The sequence below is a fragment of the Triplophysa dalaica genome, chromosome 20 (assembly GCF_015846415.1).
Source record: "Triplophysa dalaica isolate WHDGS20190420 chromosome 20, ASM1584641v1, whole genome shotgun sequence".
Taxonomy (NCBI): Eukaryota; Metazoa; Chordata; class Actinopteri; order Cypriniformes; family Nemacheilidae; genus Triplophysa; species Triplophysa dalaica.
The window spans coordinates 875,124-894,262 of record NC_079561.1 but is presented as its reverse complement, the minus strand read 5'-3'; the positions used below and the strand labels follow the sequence as shown (position 1 = coordinate 894,262).

The window sequence follows — 19,139 nt, the reverse complement described above, 5'->3', positions numbered from 1 at the left end:
GATTCCTTCTGTTCATTGGCAAAAACATCCCTTAACTAGACTTTATTTTACGTTTGCATTAAATGTTTTAATTCCCACTGAAGAAAAGTGTGATGTACAATATCTGATCCATTTTAAAAATGTTAAAGACTGAAAATGATGTAATCTTCCACACGTCAGAGCATGCACATGCATTCGTTCGCATATTACTCTGTTCTCAGCATCAACTGTAAACTAGAACTAAACAGTACATAACCTCCTGGGGTCTGAAAATCATGTGGAAAAAAAAATTGTGTGCACATTTGCAATATTTGGATAACTTATTGTGAAGACCTACTGACAACAATGGTTTGGGGAGGTCTGGTGAAATGTCACTTCTTTAAATTTAGTTAATGAGCAGTATAGCGGTTTTAGCATAACAACAAGACCTGCCAAGTTCACAAAAAAATGTTCTTTAACAGAAATTACTTTTTAAAGACTACAAAGAAAGGGACCACAACAAACTTTTTCCTGTGTAAGTGACATCATGACCCCAGAAGTGACATTGACCCTGCCTCCTGGAACATGGATGGGTATTTAGCAGGACATCTCAACACACACAGGTAGTTGGACACTTGAACATTTTTAGTTTACTAACTTCATTCGTGTGTGAAATTTACTTTACAACTGACGCAAATTGGTGTCATGAGATGGTCTTCTGCCAGGCGGCTCCAGTCTCGTTGCGAAATGGCTGACATGGCTTTTGTTGAGAGGGTATCTGCGCTTTATGTGCTATGGAAGGCTGAAATACGGCGTGGACTCGTTAGACTCTTTCGTAGTATCGTACAGCTCAGGGTATCCACATACAGCGACAATGATTTTTTCCTCCATTATTGTTTCGGATTTCTGCCTCCGCTCGCTACGTCGTCATCACATCACAACTAGAGCAAGCTCCTGATTGGTTAACGCGTCATTTGCACCGCCTCATTCGCGCGAATCGCAGTGCAGGATGATCTATCGCAAAACGGAAGTTCAACTTCTTCTTCTTGTTTGTTGCAAGATGGATGTTATAAAACACTGCTTTGCGAAAAGGCGGAAAGTTAAGATACGTCATTGTGAAAAGGGCCTGTATAAATGTTAGAGATGCCTTGAACGAAATCAACTCACTGACATGTCTTAAAATATACCACTGCCAATGTTTTGTCTCAAGATGCACATAGAAATGTGGTTTTGGTAAATTAGTTTTTTAAACTACTTAACTATCCCAATTTAACTATGGCCATGTCCGGGTGTAAACTAATCCTTGTCTGGGAGACTGCCCCTTAATGCACATCATAAACATAATAAAGACTTGGGCGAAATAAAGGGAGAGCAGACAGGTACATGCATGTGCTCCTGACCATAAAATTTGACTCAGTAAAAATTGTATATGGTCAAACCATCTTTTAAAACAATGCTTTGTAAATATATTTACCAAAATGTAATAACCTGCTCTACCTCCAAAATAACTTTTCATATGACCTCTTAACACGCTCTTATTTTTAACCCTCCCCTCCAACCACCTGGTTTGAAACCCAGTGGCTGTTGACTGAAAGCAATTATTCATAACTCCATCGCTCCGACAGCAAAAACCATTCAACTTTGGTTTGGCCATCCATCAGTGTGTTATTAGTCTCTGATGCTGCATTTAAATAAACCAGACAGCTTCAGGATGGGCAGTGATGGACGACCAGCAACAGGAACCCAAAGATATTCTCTCACGGGAGAATCGTATCAGTGGAATAAATAGAAAGGCTAGAAAAGTACAGCGGAGAGCACATTAATCCATCCGGCTGAGCAGAGAATCGATTCCATCTCCAGTCTGCAGGATGCGGCTCTGAGCAACAGGAGGTATTGCCTGACATCTGGTGTGACGCCAACTGTGACGTTCCCGACCCGAATAAACGGTCCTGAAGCTCTGGCACGTCAACGGGGAGTATGTGCACCGTATACGAGGGGGATCCCTTGACTAAAGGGGACGACCTTGCTCAGAATGACACAGGAATATTTTATATGGAAGACATTATTTTGTAAAATAAAATGTTATTTTGGGTAAGCCAATGCATCTACACCCATGACATTAGCCCAATTTCATTACTACACTTAAGAAAATCACCAAGACACGTGACAATCTCCGAATCTGCTTCCAAAGACCGCCGCATGCACAATTCAAACTTGCAGAACACAGGAGACCATCATAGCCTGCTCTTTTTCTTTTATGCGAGTGTGAATTCTGTACTCAGAGGAAATCAGACCGGCGTTACGGTGCAGTGTCTCTCCTCTCGCGCTGCCAAGATTGAGTCGTATGTTTAATAAATATGCGGGGGAAATGTTTTCCTCTGCTTCTTAAATATGGCCGCTATCTGAAAGATATGAATTTACAAGTTCCTCCCTGATAAACACAGCAGACTCCTGCGGGTCTTTAACATGTTCTCCCGTTCTGATTTCTCACGAGACCCTCTCTTATCAAGTGACACGACGACATCTGGTGCAGTCTGTGTTGACAGTGACAAACAACCTTGATGAATTGGCTTCCCTTGCGAACAGCTTCCACAATTTGCCAGCATAATGCACTGACACAAACTAAGTTGTTGCTATCAATGTGTAATCTGATTTGAATAAAGTTTTTGACTTTCATCAAGTCTGTCATTTTTGGTCAGTTCCCCCGACTTAGCAAGCAAAATATGGATAAACATATTGTTTGTTCGATGTCATTTTGTTCTGTAAACTATAATAGATTAAGTTCTACAAACTCTATTTGCACCCTTTACACAAAAAACACCAGAGATGCAACAGGGAACTCCACAACAAGCAAAGCACCAACCCATCGGACACCCATAAATGAATACCTGTGAACATTCTGTTGCCGTATTTCATTTCTAATAAATTCACATGTGTTGCGTTAGTCTCCCAGCGGGCACACATGAAATATGTACCGTGAGGTACTACTTTGCTCCATTTTCTTATCCCCTCTTCCACCTCAGCCAAATTACAGCTGAAGGCTCAGCGGGCAAAGCCTGACGGCCGCAGATGTGTCTCGTGTATAAAGAGACCTCCCTCGGCTATCTGGGCAGGCCGTGTCTGAAGTGAAGGCTTTATGCAAACACACAGACAGCTTCAGCAGTCGACACATTCATTATTCAGGAAAGAGTCTGTGCTGTTGTTTGTTGCCAGTGGTGTCCGTCCAACAAGGAGAGGGCAGTCCGGAGAGACGCAGTAAGTGAAGAGGTAAGCCAGGCATTAAAAAAGGTTGCCCTTTCTAAATACGGACTCTTAAAACAAACAAGCAAATTATAAAAACGTAAAGGTGTGTTAGGGATAAAGAATATTAAAGGAATAGTTCACTTTTAAAATAAATGTTCATGATAATTTACTCACCCTCATGTCATTTAAGAAGATGTTTATGTATTTGTTTCTTTAGTCGAAAAGAAATGAAGGTTTTTGATAAAAACATTGCAGTATTTTTCTCCACATAGTGACTTCAATGGACTCCAAACAGTTGAAGGGCAAAATGACAGTTTTAGTGCAGCTTCAAAGGACTTTAAACCAAACCAGACCATGAATAAATGTCTTATCTAGAGAAACCATCGGTCATTTAAAATAAAAATGTATTTGCTTTATAAACACAAATGCTCGCCTTGCTCTGTTCTGCGATGCGCGTTCATGACTTCACGTAATATGTAATATGTAAACACAGACTCGGTACTTCCGCCTACGTCAAGCGTGACCTTTTCAACATAATTATGTATTTTGTGAAGTCATGAATGCGCATTGCAGAACAGAACAAGGCGAGCATTTGTGTTTATAGAGCAAATAGATTTTTATTTTATTTTTTAAATGACTGATGATTTCTCTAGATAAGACCTTTATTCATCGACTGGTATGGTTAAAGTCCTTTGAAGCTGCACTGAAAGTATCATTTTGACCTTCAACTGTTTGGAGTCCATTGAAGTCACTATGTGGAGAAAAATCCTGCAATGTTTTCATTAAAAACCTTCATTTCTTTTTGACTAGAGAAACAAATACACAAACATCTTTGATGACATGAGTGTGAGTAAATGATCATGAAAATGTATTTTAAAAGTGAACTATTCCTTTAATATCATGCGGGTTGGAGCTGAATGCACCCAGGTGTTTTGCCCAGTAAAGAATAGGAAACTACTATTTGAAATAATCAAAAATACAATTCAACATAAATTAAAAAAAATACTAAATTAAACATAAAAAAATCCAACCTTCAAAGACCAATACAATAATTATGTGTAACGTTATGTGCATTAAAAAAGCATTTATATAACCGTATCCCTCAAGCAGAAGTACTTCGCGCACACCTACGACGCCAAAAAATGCACCCTAGATAGGGATCTGACTAAAATTGAACACAGTCTTACACAGATAATTACATTCTGAAAGAAGCTACAGGATTCTACCGCAGAAATACCGTGGTATTTATAAAACGGCAATGAATGAAAGCCATATTCATTAACCAATGTATTTATATTGATCTCCGAGCAGAAGTGATACCACAGGAGAACTGACTGTTCAAACAATTTAAATTATTAATAGTTCATATTTTTGGCTCGTTTCGATTTAAGCGCAACGCAACGGAACGTAAATCAAGTTACGTACATTATTCAACTATTTTTCCACTGACAAAAATTATAACGTGAACATCCATTTGAGAAATTTCAGCTGTAAATCCGTCAAACACAAATCTTATAAAACCGCTCTTACCGGCATGATACCGTGATCTCTATTTTGGTTGCAGGTACGATACTGTTCAACGGATCAAACTCCCCGATCGATGCCATTGCAGCTCCTCGGGAGTTGAAACAAGTCTTAAGATCACTTCAAATTCTGCTTCTCGCTGGTTTGTGATATATTATAACCAAACTGTGTTTATTTTCTTATCATTTGCAGCGCGCGAGCATCCTCAGGTCCGTTGAGTCTGACCCCCTCGCGCACCTGGAGGAAAGAGCGCGCGCGGCTGCGAGGGATGCGCGCGTCTGATCGGCAGGTACAGCGACTGACTGACTGACTGACTCCCGCCCTTCGCTCAGACTCCGCTTTGAAAACTTAAATTGAAAACATCAATTTTTAATATTACAGAATCCATCCATTATGTATGACATGTGGTGTCTGATGTGGATGTGAAGCCTTTGGGACGTTTAATCGTGTGATGTGGGAAACGATTTTCAGAGATCCAGTTTTTAAAACGATGTTACGCGTCGATGTGTCGCACTATACAAAACAGAGAGCGTTTTTACAGCATCCTTAAATATACACAAACAAATCGGGCATTAGGATGTAAACTGATGGTTTGTACCTAAACCGCATTTTGGGGATATAAATGTTAAAACGAGCACCGCAACTGTTCACATTAAAGCAACATCTTACGATCCCAACCACTATGGTTTTGTAAGAAGCCCTCAAAAAAATATGAAGTTATATAAGTAACAGGTTGACATTTCTTCACATCGAGGTGACTCCAAAACTGCATCGATTTGCAACGATACAGTCAAACTATATCCAGTGATCACATTAGGCGACAGCATCACGATCGCAACGCAAAGGTCATGGGTTTGATTTCAAGAAGACACTTCAAAGAGTGCCATGCTAATATGTTCAAAACTTGATCAGAAAGCATGCAAAAACCATGAAAGGTGTTTTAGCAACATCATCTGGTCTATAACACTGCAAAAAATGACTTTCTTACTTTGTCTTTTTTTCTTGTTTTCCAGTAAAAACTTCAACAAATTCTTGTATCAAGATGCGTTTTCTTGATGAGCAAACTGATCTAAGAAAATAGTCTTGATTTTAGTCAAAAAAAAAAGAAATTTCATTGAATTTGTGCTTAAAACAAGCTAAAAAAAAGTCTGCCAATGGGGTAAGAAAGATAATCTTGAATTGATTGACTAAGAAAAAGGTAAACCTTAAATCAAGATCACTTTTGACCCCATGTTTTGGCTTGTTTATTGGCTTGTTTATATTTTTTGACTAAAAACAAGACTTGTTTTCTTAAGTCAGTTTGCTCATCAAGAAAATGCTTCAAGATTTATTTGACATCTTAATTGGAATACAAGAAAGAAAGACTCAAGTAAGAAAGTGATTTTTGCCAGTGTAGACTTTACAGTCTACAGCCATCTTTCAAGTGACCAGAATTTTAACTTATTTTTAATAAAAGTCTGATACCCTGCGGGAAAACAAACTGTTATATCTTCTCGACACTCTCCCTAACCGCTTGTGATTGGCAGCATGTTGGGTCACACTAGCTTTTAGGAAATAGCACATTGAAAGTCGTGGCCAGGAAAGCGAGCAAGAGAGAGACGACAGAAGACGAGAGTTTTCGCACGTCCCCGGTGTGGTTACTCAGGCGCATCCTCAGATAAGATGAAGCTCTTTACCTGAACCCATCTACAGGGAAATGTAATTGTCCTATAAGGTGAATCTCTGCTTAGCTTTCCAGTCACAAACTCAAAGCAGGAGACGGATAGAGAAACAGGGTGTGGAAGAGCCTCATTACACCTGCATACAAAAGACTGCCCGTGTCCTGCTGTCCTTGAGATGCCGGAACCCTGAAGCATAGAATAAATAAAAAACACACAGCGAGATACACAACACACAGATTAACAACATGCCGGTCACGGTGATGGATCCCCATGTTGTTGTAAAAAATACAGATATGAAAACGTATTGAATGAGCGTGATTAAATAAATCGGATGTCATTCTCCATTCTCTCCTTTAACAGAACTGTAGCATGACTTTTATTTCCACGGGTATGAATAAAACCTCAAATCCTGTGGTTGTTAAGGAGAGGTGTGCAATGACTACATGATAAGAGGTATGATTCTCACCTGGAAAGAGGAGAAAACATCTTCAGGCTGACATCAAAGGAAGGACTATTTTGAAGTGACGCCCTCTTAAAACTCAACCACCCACAACACCCTGGCACAGTGGTGCCAACTTTAAACAGACGTGCAGTCGTTCACGAAATGAAAAATCACATTCTCTTCTGGCGCTTGTGTTTTCATTGATCAAGCGCTTCATTCAAAGCGTCTGTTCTTCCAGATTGTGTGGATTCACATCACAAGCAGAAACAAACAGTGCCGTATCAGCAGAGCTCCCAGCTCCAAATCCTCCGCCACCGTTTTCTCGTGGCACAATGGAGCACAAAATAAACATTATGTTTTCTTGGTCTTTCTAGCTTTTGTCTCAAAAACACTAATTATATCTGCTGATAAATACTAGAGACGTGAGAATCGTAAAACAAAAGCGTTATTTTAATTTTCTCTAAATAAAATCTTTTCAAACATCAGATTACTAAAACAAAGAATGAAGCTGGCCATCATTACTTAAGAATAATCTTCTTCAGTAGTTTAATGTCATCATAAACAGGCTTTGAAATGCTTTTCCAAAGTTGGAAGTAGGAGACACATTATTTTTAGAAACTGAAAAACATAGAAACCAGAAGGACCCGAGGCAACAGTCCAACACATGCACAGAAACCAAATCCTAGCGGTCATGCTGTTTAATGTGGTCGTCTTTCTGCTTTGCACTGATGATGGGGATCTATGGTTAGACATCTGTCATTTGTGAAGTGGTCAGTAAGATTTCAGGTTCTAATATACCTTATATTTTTCAACTTGTGTCACTTGTAAGGAAGCAAAAGTTTTGAAGCTCTGGAGAGAAAGCAGGGACAACGATGGGGAAAAAAATGTCAGACAGGTTTATCCAGTGAAGATAACCCACACGCGGATACACACCAATGGGCACCGAGACGCCCCGTTGCCTACCTCAAGGGGGATAGTATGTGTGAAGGAAAAGAATTTGAATGTTTTGAAGAGTCTCTGCTGACTCTTACAGAAGCTACAGTGCCCCCTGGTGGTGAGGAGAACGTACGGTCTACCCAATGTCCTTGAGTATGACTTGTGTGTGTACGTGTTCCTATTGTTGACAGTGCTGGTGGATGAAGGTGAGCACTTCGTCTTTAGAAAGTTTGTCAGGGTTGACCCGTGTCTGTGAGTCGTGAACCCTGACGCCTTCCTCCCAAGCCCAAAACAGCCTGTCCTGATGACATGCACTAGGAGGAGAAAATGAAGAGAGAGAGAAGACATAAATACATTCAGGTGTGTTTGTGCATGAGAACAGAACATATTTGATATAATTAAATATTTTTAAATAGTAGCAAACCATTTTAAAGGAATGTTCTGTGTTCAAATAAAATAATTTCGTTTTGCTCTTTAGTTTGTAAAAGCAAACGACTGAAGTCTATGGGGCAAGGTTTTCGCCACATATCTTCTTTCGTTTTCCACAGAAGAAAAAGTCATTCACAGGTTTTAAATAACATGAAAGTGAATGAATGATATCAGAATTTTTCTCTTTTGGGTGAACTATCTTTTCAATAGAGTGACGTACTTTCTGCCATACTGATCTTGATTTTTATTTTAAAACCATATTAAATATTAAAACACCAAAAAAGTGCAAATTAAATGCCCTTTTTTTATTATTATCAAATTGCTTTATTGTTAATCATCTTTCTCTTATTTCATATATTTCTTTGTTTATTTTGTATAATTACAGTGCTTTTGTTACTAAAAAATAAATAGAGAAAGCCTTGTATCAGGACTGTTCTACTCACTGGAAAGGGGCGACAGAACTGGGCGGCAGGTCATAAGTTGATTCTTTAGTTTGTTTATTGTAGAAAAACTTCCTTTTAGAACTCTTACTGAACGCCATTGTCCACGGGTCTGAAGGAACATAAATGATAAAACATATATGAATGACTGCCCAAGCTACTGCCCAATTCACATTTTCTTCTCACTGCGCTCCTCTCTCACCATTGACAGTTTTGATAATGTAAAGACCGCTGGGGAGGAAGTGACGGTCATCTCTGCCCGTGTATGACAGTCTTGGCATCCCACCTGAACTCTTAGTTATCTTCATTTCCAACCTAAAGAGTGGAGAAGATACATATAAAAACATTTTATATTATTAGCATCATCATCTCTAACAACTTCCATATGATCTTTTTATACAAATAAGTTAAAAGAGTTTTTTTACTCAATCTGCATCCAGTCTAAATCACCCATGAGTTCTCATTCTACATGATAGTGATTTATGGAACATACCTTACAAAAATCTTCTCCATCTCCTCTAACCTGTACACCTCCTTCACTCTGTCAGAAAGAGAGAGAGAATGATTGAGCGATCGAGCCAACATCAAGCATACTGATGTGCAATATCACCGTAAAACATGAAAGGTCCTGTGTAGGCTCTAGTAAAACACAGTATCTTCATTAATTTTACATACTGCACACCGCTGTGCTCATAGGACATCCTGCCCCCCAGGGCAATCACTGACACATTAACATGGTAATTAGAACGACCACAAAGAGAGAGAGACAGAAAAAGATAGAGAGATGGGGGAATATAACCTGATGGGGTTCATGTCAGGTCTGCTGGGTTTGGACACAGCTTTCACAAACTTTTCTGCCATTTGGATTCTGCAACAAAGCAAAAGGAAAACACGTTAGGGGAACTGCAGAATTATCGAGAGACAGGGTTATATAGAAGCTTTGACACATTGGCCACGCAAGAATAAATGAGACAAAAATATCTCAAAATTCCTTTGCCTATATATCTCTAAATTGGATAGCTCTAGATCAGCATTGTCAACACTGTATTATATGCATGGCAAAAAATGCTCAATAAGACCCAGATTAAGGTTGGAATATGTTGTGCACTGATTCAGACCTCTGGTTAAAGTGCTGATCTCTGACGTCAGTCCCATTGAGAACAAGAGCATCAAGAATATGGACAGCGGCGATCCTTCGCTGAGCTTTTCCCTGTAAGAGCACATATTTTACAAATATAAACTTAATGTCCATACAGAATCCAGAAATGAAACTTGACAAGTGCCATTCACAAATTGACGGGCTAGGTTTTGCTATTATAGAGTTACTCTCCAACTGCATCATTTGAAAAGATTTATTTCCAAATGTTAGAGTAATAGTTCAACCCTTAGTCCCTTAAACCTAAGAAACACTTATGCAACTATCATACCAATACAAACCATCCACTAGAAAAAAACATCTGTCGTCATTAGCACATCTAACGACTTTTACATTGGTGGAAACTCTAGAACTCCATATGGCGACACAAATGTGGAATGTGAAATCTCTTATTACACCCGCACATTTAAATGATGAGAAACAAGATTATTAAGGGTTGTTTGAATCAGATGCAGTTATACAGAGAAATAGAAACTGAGAAATCTCATATCTGCTTGTGCCACTGATATGCAAAGAAGATTCTAAATTTCCAAATTAATAAAATTGCAAAATACATTAACATTTATTCGTATAGCAGTCTATGGAGCCGATAATAAGCGCACCCTACAAAGCTGTTTACAAGTGGTAATAACATTTCATTAAGAGTCAATTTATGAATATAAAATATAAACTTTCCCAACAATTCAACATAAACAAATGCAGCCAAATCTTAATTTTAGACCCTGTATATACACACATTTCATATATTTATTGCAATGGCAGAAAGAGCCTTCCCATAATTTACAGCTCTTATCTTTACAATCAGTTTTTTTCACCTCTCCTTTCAGCTCCTGAACAATCTCTACGCTCAGTAGTGTGTCTCTGGGCAGCTCCAGTTTGAAGTTCTCCAGCTTTCTCCAGCGTAACGGCGCTTTACCTTCCCAAGTGTAGATCTGAGATCTCTACACATACAAACACACGCTTTAAAGACTGCTGTCGTCTATAGAGTAAAAACACAGATCCAGAACTATATACATAAGCTGTGAGTTGTGTAAATATCACGTATGTAGAAATATTCCTTACCCCGAGTCCCAAGAGAAAGACCTGTTCTCCCCCTCCCACAATGCACCTGTAGTCCAGGACGTGCTGTAGTTTATCCAGACTTACTGAGTTCAGCGCAGTTGGTCTGGTATTAAAACTATCCATTTCAGACCCCTGCGACTACACAAAATGATTTATGCATAATACATAATAAACCTTATAACTGTAAACGCACACAAACATACAATCTTACCTTCACAAGCTCAAAGAACTTTGCTTTTGGATCTGATGATGATGGAGTGACCCTCGCTTTATCAGGAATCTGAAACAAACAAACAGGCATTTACAATATTCCTTCGCAACAAACAAATGTCTTTTTATTGCACCAAAACAATCTTCTTTGAATTCTCTGTTTGCAATATATTGTAAGGTCTCCTCAGAGCCATTAAAATCCAAATCAGTCGACCGTTAGATGCCAAACTTTTCATTCATCGGTTATGAATAATCTTGTGAAACTGAAAAGCAACGGTAACATAACTCACCCCCCACAGTTTCAGACATTCCTTCCGGATATCTGCTTGCCTGGCTTCAAAAAGACTCCTATCAAAAAATACACACACAGTTCTCATAAATGTTTGTTCACACAAACACACACACAAATAAAAGAGAGAATGAAGTGAACACTTCCAGACAAAAAGTGTGACTCACGCTTCTCTGACGTAAGTGTGGATCTTAGCCAACGCTTTGATCTGAACCGCACAATGGCTGCAAGACAGAGATCAGAGCTCCATCAATAAAACACAAGCGTGTATGTGTTTGAGAGAGCCGGAGAGGGAGATGATACCTTTCATTTGAGTTGATCATGCACTGGAAGAAATCTGTGTCTGCTTTAATGATCTCCAGAGGGACCACTTCTGTGACATCTCTGTCTGAATTCCTCAGCTGATTAAACCTCAGGTTGATGGTGAACATATAGTCTCTCACCGCATCTGCGCCCGGCTTCAAACCCTTGCACACCACATATCTGCGTGCAAAGTTTCTTTACTTACTTAACTTATTATGCAAATAAAAAATAATCCTTCTTCATAAAGAGATTCAAAACGACAAACGATTATAAACAATTTTCATAAATCAGATCATTTAAATAAAATGGATTGAGGGTTTAGGTCTCAACTAATTCTTGCATGTCCAAGTTCTAGAAAGACCACATTTAAGGATGAAGCACCTACAGAAATGTATTTAAGTACACTTTCAGCATTAACTGACCATTAGCGTTCATATACCCTGATATATCTCGTACTCGTCCCTTATAGCTCAAAGAGAACACACGTACCTCTCTGAATTGGCAGGTCGGCTGGTGACGGGTTTAAAGAGCGAGATCCTATCGAAGCAAAGGTACAGCAGATAGATCAAGCCCACGCTGAAGGTGGTAAACAGGTCGAACGTTTTACACACAAAATGTCCACCTGCAAAAGACAGACATCTGCATGAAACAACCATAAAATCTGTAAGTTTGACCATGAAAAATCATCAAAAATGTTAGTTTTGTCATGAAAAACATGATTTTTTGTCATTACTGAACTAATTTCAGACAGCAAAACCTCAAAAGTTTAAAAAAATAATCAGAAACATTTTCGTCAAGTGTCCCAAGTGTATGTATATACATGAAAAATAAATAACATTTTCAAACAAAAGTCAGATGCTAGATCTATAACATATCCTTGCAAAATACATCTAAATACATCAATTAAATTTGAAATGTCTCTTCGAGAATGTCTATCTTCGAGTGTACTGTTGATCATCCCAAGAGTAAAGTGTTATGGTTGCAGTAAGAGACTTCGATAATAATCGTCTGTATAAGGGCCATGGAAACTCATAGGGGACAAAATGAATGAAATGCAGCAAGGAAAATCCTTGTGGAAAACAAGTATTACACAAGAAGGCTTGGACCAAAAACACAATTTATAAGGCTTAAATCAGGGTCCCCCAACCTTTCACCTATTGTGACACACTTTGTTTGAATGGCAGTGATTCATGGCCCACCTGTCAACTAATATGAATTACAATTTGTATGTTTTACCAGAGGAGAAAAACTATATATCTGTAGGCATCCTTTTGTGAATTTGAAGATATATTACAAAAACAGGTTTACTGTTGTCTTACAAAAGGTTTGACAACTTAAAAACTTGAAAATATATATTTTTAAAAATTGTTATATTTATATACAACAGTTTTTACATTATCTAACATGTTACAATAAATTGTGTTGTATTATAATACATATAAAAATACAATTAGGGCTGGTACAATTTCAGATGACATGATGATCATGGTTTAAAGAATCCAGAATGACAGTATACAAAATGTATAGAAAAAGAAAAAATATGTGTCAAATTGGTCTTTTCTCTTTGTGACATGTTTCATTATCAAAAACGTTGTAACAACCCTAATATAAATAACTTTATAATGATTCAAATTAGTGGTGGGCCGTTAACGCAGTGAGACTCTTATCGCGCGATAAAAAAAAATGTCGCCGTTAATCTATTCTCAAAGTTGGGTTGGGAGCTGGGTCTATACTACGCAAGCTATGATGACTTTCACCTTGATATTTTAGCGCGGATGTATACCAGCTTAACTGCACTGTACGGGGCAAGAACGAGATTTTTCAACTCGCGTGATTCGCGTCATTCGCGGAAGCAGAAGCCGCCTCATCATCTCATAACCAGGGCTTCATTCGCGTCCTTAGCGCCGGCTCATCATCTCATAACCAGGGCTTCATTCGCGCGATTCGCGCCGCAAGTAGGTCTATTGGCTCTTTGCATTAACATATAAATCACTCGCGCTTGACACGCCATTCGCGTTTGGTCTGAACACAACATAACGTTACTGTGAAATTACCGCATCAAACGTGACGTGCTAACATGGATGCAGCTATGAAGCCGCCGGGTTTGCTTCAGGGAATATTAATTTTTAAGAATCTTCCCAATAGAAACATCGACAAGACTAAGGTTGTTTGCACCTTGTGCAATGCGGAATTGGTTTAAAAAAAAAACTTTCTCTCAACAGGTAGTGGTCTAGCTTTAGTTGAAACCAGTAACTTTGTATTGAGATCTAATGTATTATGGCTCCTGTATGACATATCGCTTGTTGCTCCCTCACTCTTTGTAAATCGCTTTGGATAAAAGCGTCTGCTAAATGACTAAATGCAAATGTACTGTAGGAGCTCTTCCAGTCTCAAGTACCACCTAAACGCAAATCATCCCTTAGCTAATGCGGAAGTAAACACAAGTACATCTTATTGAACATAATTTATTTTCATCACCAATTATCATAGTAGAACAGCTTTCTCAAGCAGTTTGTGATGCATTTTGGAAACAGGAGATGAGCCCCTGGTCTAATGCGCCACCTGGCTTGAGAAACCCGTTCTCAAAGACTTACTTTTAGTCATTATTTGGGTAGCACACATATTCTGAATGCCTTCGGCAGAATTCAAATGAGCCATTTTAATCTAGATTAATTTTGGAATTAATCTAGATTAATCTAGATTAAGAAAATTAATCTATGCCCACCACTAATTCAAATGCAAACAACACAACTGTTCAGACCAGTAATAAAGAACCATTTTCAGCCAATTCAGATCATAAATTACTTAATAATTGACAGTATTTTCAAATGTGCATGAAAACAACACAATGCATGTTCATTACCACAATATATCGCATAACTGAATACAGATACGTGTCTAGTAAGCTTGTACAGTCATGACCCCATCTTGTAATACAATACAATTCCCAAGAGGATTACATTCATATCCGTACAAAGAAAAAACACACGATACCTGGTCTGACAACAGACATGCCCACGAGAAACTGGCATAGCAGAAGTTGTTTACTCAGAATCTCTTGAATGTTCTCCTGACCCTCCACAGAAAAACCCTGGAGGAGAAACACACGTGAGCATATATCCACATTTCACCCCTGGTATGTTCAATGTATCATTCTCACCCCATCGGCCATAAGGAAGTGCAGGCCCCGCCCCTCAGTGCTGTATAGGACAAAGTTACGGAATGCGCTGATGTTGGCTGGCTGTGTGATGTCACCATCGCCATCGATCCCACCCTCACCTAATACACCAGGTATACAACATTTCACCCAAGGTCAGAGGCCTCTTTCTCTCCGTATCAGTAATAATGCATAAATCTTTGGTAATACACATATACATACCATAGTAGGGCTCAAACAGCTCACTGGGAGCAGCAAAGAAATCCTCCAGTTTGAAATCGTTGGCTCCTTTAAGGGTCATCCCAAAACCTTTGGCATGCCAGCGTCTCCGCCACAGCACGTACTCTGAGAATCCGCCCGGGCCCGCGCACACATCTCCAAAATACAACAATTCTCCTTCCTTATCTCGCGTCTGAGGCTTCTACGCACACACACATACACTACCACTTTAGTAATGTTCTGAAGGCACATATTTAAATGCCTGATGGTACAGACGTAATAGTGGTCTCACCCCCTGAGAGTCCTTTGGGTTAGTGAACATATAGTCAAAAACATGATCCATGTTTGCCATCTTCATAGCAGCTCTGAGAAAAACAGAGTTAAAGATGGAAAGATTTAGGAAACGTGTGATTTTACAGTCCAAGCATGCGTGGAGAAGAGACCCACCTGTTAAGAAAGAAAGCCCCTCGTATAGTCTCATAAGCGTTGGATCGCGTGCGAGCTCGCCTCATCTCCTCACCCTCCAAGTCATCAAACACGGACTAAAAAGACAAAATTAATAACACATGAGATAAAGTGCAAAGCATGCTGGTCCAACAAGGCAGAAAAAATCCAAGCTAAGTATCACGAATACACAAAAGCAACGCACCCACCTTACAACGAAGCAGCAGGTGCAGTAAATTCTCAGAGCAAAATTCAGTTTCATCTTCAATCTTGAGCTTTTTCTGAAGAAAATAAAATAAGTTCATGTAAATACAGGTTATCTACTGTAGTACAGCTTAAAAACTGGAAACTTCATCCATTAGGTTTCTTTTTACTTTTCAATCTTTTAGGTTAAAATGTGTACATCTTTATGTGTATATTTTGGATGCTGAAATGCTTAAAAGTACTAAAGCACTGGACTTTATTGATAAAAAGGATCAAAGAATTATGGGGGGGCTAAGAAACACAGAAGAAACAAGAAGCTTGAAGAAAAGCAGCACAAATTTGAACATCCTGATCAGTTCGCAGCAGAATGAAAGACTACCTTAGGCCGATCGACTCCATTTATCATGTATGTGTTTCCATACCTGTCCCACAGCCATCCAGTCTCTCAGCTCATCCGTGTCCGGGATCTCTGTGGAACACTCTGGAAACCATGTCACCTGCTCTATAGCGCTAGGCTGAGAAAAAGTAGATAAAAGCAATGGAGAAGTCCTGATCATCTCACATTACGGCTACATTGACACAAATTATACATTTAAATTTGAAACAAATGTATATTGTAGAAAAATTGTGTAGATGTTTCAGTACCTCCGGTTCATCTTGCCAGTCTACGTTGAGGTCGCCCTGGAAGCCCTTCAGAGTTAGACCCAAACCTCGCCTCCCTCGCTGGTTCGATGTCTCTACAATTTCTTTCCGCCCTTGACCGTACTTTCCCAAACCCTCGCCTACTCTGAAGCCCATTTTAGCCTGTGAGAAAGAGAGTACAACACCATTTCAATACAGGTCAGGTAGCATGTGTGTGACAGCAGACAACAAAGATTTCAAATAATAAAAAATAAAAAAAGAGCAAGATCAAACTCAAATCCTTACTAATGGTCAAATATCAGCACATGATATGACATTCAGCACTTATATATGACCATGAAGCTTGTTCATGTGCTTAAATCAAATCAAATGTAATAAATAGTGACAGGAAGTGATTATGTTACCATGAGTTTCTGAGAGACGCTGTTGTACATGGAAAATTCGGAAGAGTTTGGATCAGGGGCGTCACTGCTCTGGGCATTCTGGGAATCAGACGGTCTGGAGAAACTGGGTTTGGGATCTTCAACATCACTGTGAGACTCACTCTGGCTGGAGTCTGAGAGAACAGCCACAAACATTAACAACAATTATCAATTGTTATTGTTTTAGAGAACATGACAAATGAACACCCGTCATCTGAGGGCTGACAACGATTAATCGCGGTTTGTGTTTACCTTATGTATGTCTGTATACTGTGCATATTAATTTTGTATTTATAAACACATACTCATACTTGTATATATATATATAGAAAATATTTAAATATATTTACTAATAATTGAAATTTTAAATCAACGTTTATTAATCGTTTTATTTTACTTAAATATATATTATTTGTGTATGTGTTCATAAATACAGAATAAATATGCACAGTACACCGACATATATTACATAAACAAAAAATGATTCTGTATGCGATTAATCGTTTGACAGCCATAATAAAAATCTAAACTCTTTTGACCTTAACAGATCTCTCTTACCCTGACTGGTGGTTCTCTGAGAAGACTCCTCATCTTCATCAGAAGTGTCGTCACGAAGACTCTTCCTCTTTTTGGGAGGGTCTACTGATGCTTCTGCTCTTCTCTTCATGGTGAATTCAAGAAGACCAAGAACCTGCGTTCAATTACAAACATGAAATCAACACACGAACAGACTGAAGCAAAAGGAAAGGCAGCATCACTGAGCAATCGGATGAAAGCAGCTGATGAATAACTGTTTAACTGAATGTTTGGGCAATCTCTGTTTATGTTAATAACACGTGTCATATAGAAAATGACATACAAGGAGAGAATATTCAGAATAAGCTTTAAAAGAATAGAGGAAATTAACACCCAGGTTTGGTTTCGATTTCAATTTCACAAGTTCTACAATCAAAACAATCGCTATAACGTCACATGTTACAGTCCGTTAAAAACAGGTGCAGAATATATACAGGAAAAGTGCGCTAACGTGATATTATTTCCAGTATGTTTACTTCCTCAAACACAACTTTATGTAGCATCCATCTGCTCTTATGACAAAATAAATGTGATTCTGCTATGCCAAAATAAACCATAATCAATTCAAGCTCTCCGTTCTAACACATGTATCTAAACATTCATATTTATTTAGACATTTCACAACGACAATCGTTCAATAATCAACTTTGTCTAGAACAGGCTCACGGAGAAATCAACACTCGGCTTTAGGTTTCGTTTTCTTCAAAAATAAGACTGCGACACTCAGAAACATACCGAAAGAAAACGCGCAGCTATATGTCTGAAATGCTTCCGAGATATAAGTTCATATTTTTATTCGCTGGAAATTCACTTCACAATCCTTTAATGATGTTTTTCAAATTGTCAAATCTGGCCCGCGTTATTCCTCCGACGGGTCTTAACGTGGTGCTGGCGCATGGTGATGACGTCATCTGCAGGTTGAACAACAAATGCTGCCAGTTTCGCTCGGCCTAGCTCATGAATATTAATTAGAGTCGTGTTCATTTAAATTTAATGAGTGATGACTGTGCTCATATATATTAATTTTATGAGGCAGACTTGCGGTGAATATAAAGAATCACAACTTCGATTATATCGCGCTTCTGGGGGTGGGGGGCGAGGGGGCTTGGCAAACAAATTGCAACCATGTGTTTTACACTTAATATGAAAAATATGTCCACTAGATCTGGGGTTTTCAAACTTTATTATGCCAAGGACCACCAATTATGATGAACCTGTTGTGAGGGACCCCCTATGTAAAATAGAAAACAATCTATAAAAAAATCTATAGTTTTTTGTGTGTGTATTAGATGAATTGTAAATAGGATATTATAAAGACAACACATTTTTTCCAGGCCTAAATAGTCAGCAACATTTTCACTTTGAGTCCAAAGAAAGAAACTATAGTGAGAAAAAGTCACTAGAAAGATACAAATATAAACAATTCTGGAAACTATGCATAGCCACAATAAAAACAGATAAACATGGTGGAGTTTTATCATTTTTGCTTAATCTTTTCTCTGAGGAAAAATATTTAACACGACCTTTGAAGTGACTTTTCTGTGGTTTGTTTATGGTATCATGTACCTTATAGATAGTATGCTCCACTTAACCATATTAAGGTGGGTCATATATCATACCTCTTAATTGCATCAAAAGTGCTCAATGAAGCACACAAAGCTTTAATCAGGCAAATGTTCTGCTTGTTATCTCATGTTTTTCATTTTTATGCATATTATGTGTGATTTATTGATGGTCTGTTAATGTATTTGTTGTTCTTTCTTCATCGATTATACAGACACCATTATGGCGCTATATAAAAATATATTATTATTATTATTAT

General features: G+C 38.5%; 2 protein-coding genes across 3 annotated transcripts in view; both read right to left on the bottom strand.

Annotated features, from left to right (window-relative positions):
* cpne9 (copine family member IX) overlaps positions 1-5,007 on the bottom strand; it is a 37,866-nt gene extending 32,859 nt beyond the window's left edge. Inside the window, exon 1 of the mRNA XM_056733681.1 lies at positions 4,732-5,007. Coding sequence (XP_056589659.1) covers positions 4,732-4,808 — 77 coding nt within the window. The 5' untranslated portion in view covers positions 4,809-5,007. The remainder of the gene's footprint in view (positions 1-4,731) is intronic.
* Positions 5,008-7,260: 2,253 nt separating this feature from the next.
* Positions 7,261-18,216, bottom strand: cmtr1 (cap methyltransferase 1). Of its 2 annotated transcripts, none has more exons than XM_056733943.1 (24): positions 18,053-18,216; positions 17,300-17,432; positions 16,724-16,875; positions 16,323-16,481; positions 16,100-16,192; positions 15,683-15,754; positions 15,477-15,571; positions 15,322-15,394; positions 15,033-15,231; positions 14,814-14,932; positions 14,648-14,744; positions 12,143-12,275; positions 11,654-11,833; positions 11,518-11,574; positions 11,352-11,409; positions 11,063-11,131; positions 10,852-10,989; positions 10,605-10,730; positions 9,752-9,843; positions 9,433-9,501; positions 9,127-9,174; positions 8,836-8,948; positions 8,637-8,745; positions 7,261-8,078 (listed from the first exon to the last, which is right to left on the bottom strand). In XM_056733943.1, the coding sequence occupies exons 2-24, from the start codon at positions 17,406-17,408 to the stop codon at positions 7,943-7,945; spliced, it is 2,496 nt and encodes an 831-aa protein (XP_056589921.1). In that variant the 5' UTR covers positions 17,409-17,432; positions 18,053-18,216; the 3' UTR covers positions 7,261-7,942. The 2 variants fall into 2 exon arrangements, with proteins under 2 accessions (XP_056589921.1, XP_056589922.1); XM_056733944.1 differs by having other exon boundaries at positions 10,852-10,983.
* Between the last annotated feature and the right edge of the window lie 923 nt (positions 18,217-19,139).

Excerpts from the sequence above, each read along its gene's own strand:
- cmtr1 (XM_056733943.1), bottom strand. The coding sequence starts at position 17,408 with ATGAAGAGAAGAGCAGAAGCATCAGTAGACCCTCCCAAAAAGAGGAAG. Across the intron at positions 15,755-16,099 it reads ACTGGATGGCTGTGGGACAG|AAAAAGCTCAAGATTGAAGA; the intron begins GTATGGAAACAC and ends TATTTTCTTCAG. Across the intron at positions 10,731-10,851 it reads TCTTTCTCTTGGGACTCGGG|AGATCTCAGATCTACACTTG; the intron begins GTAAGGAATATT and ends TTGTATGTGTAG.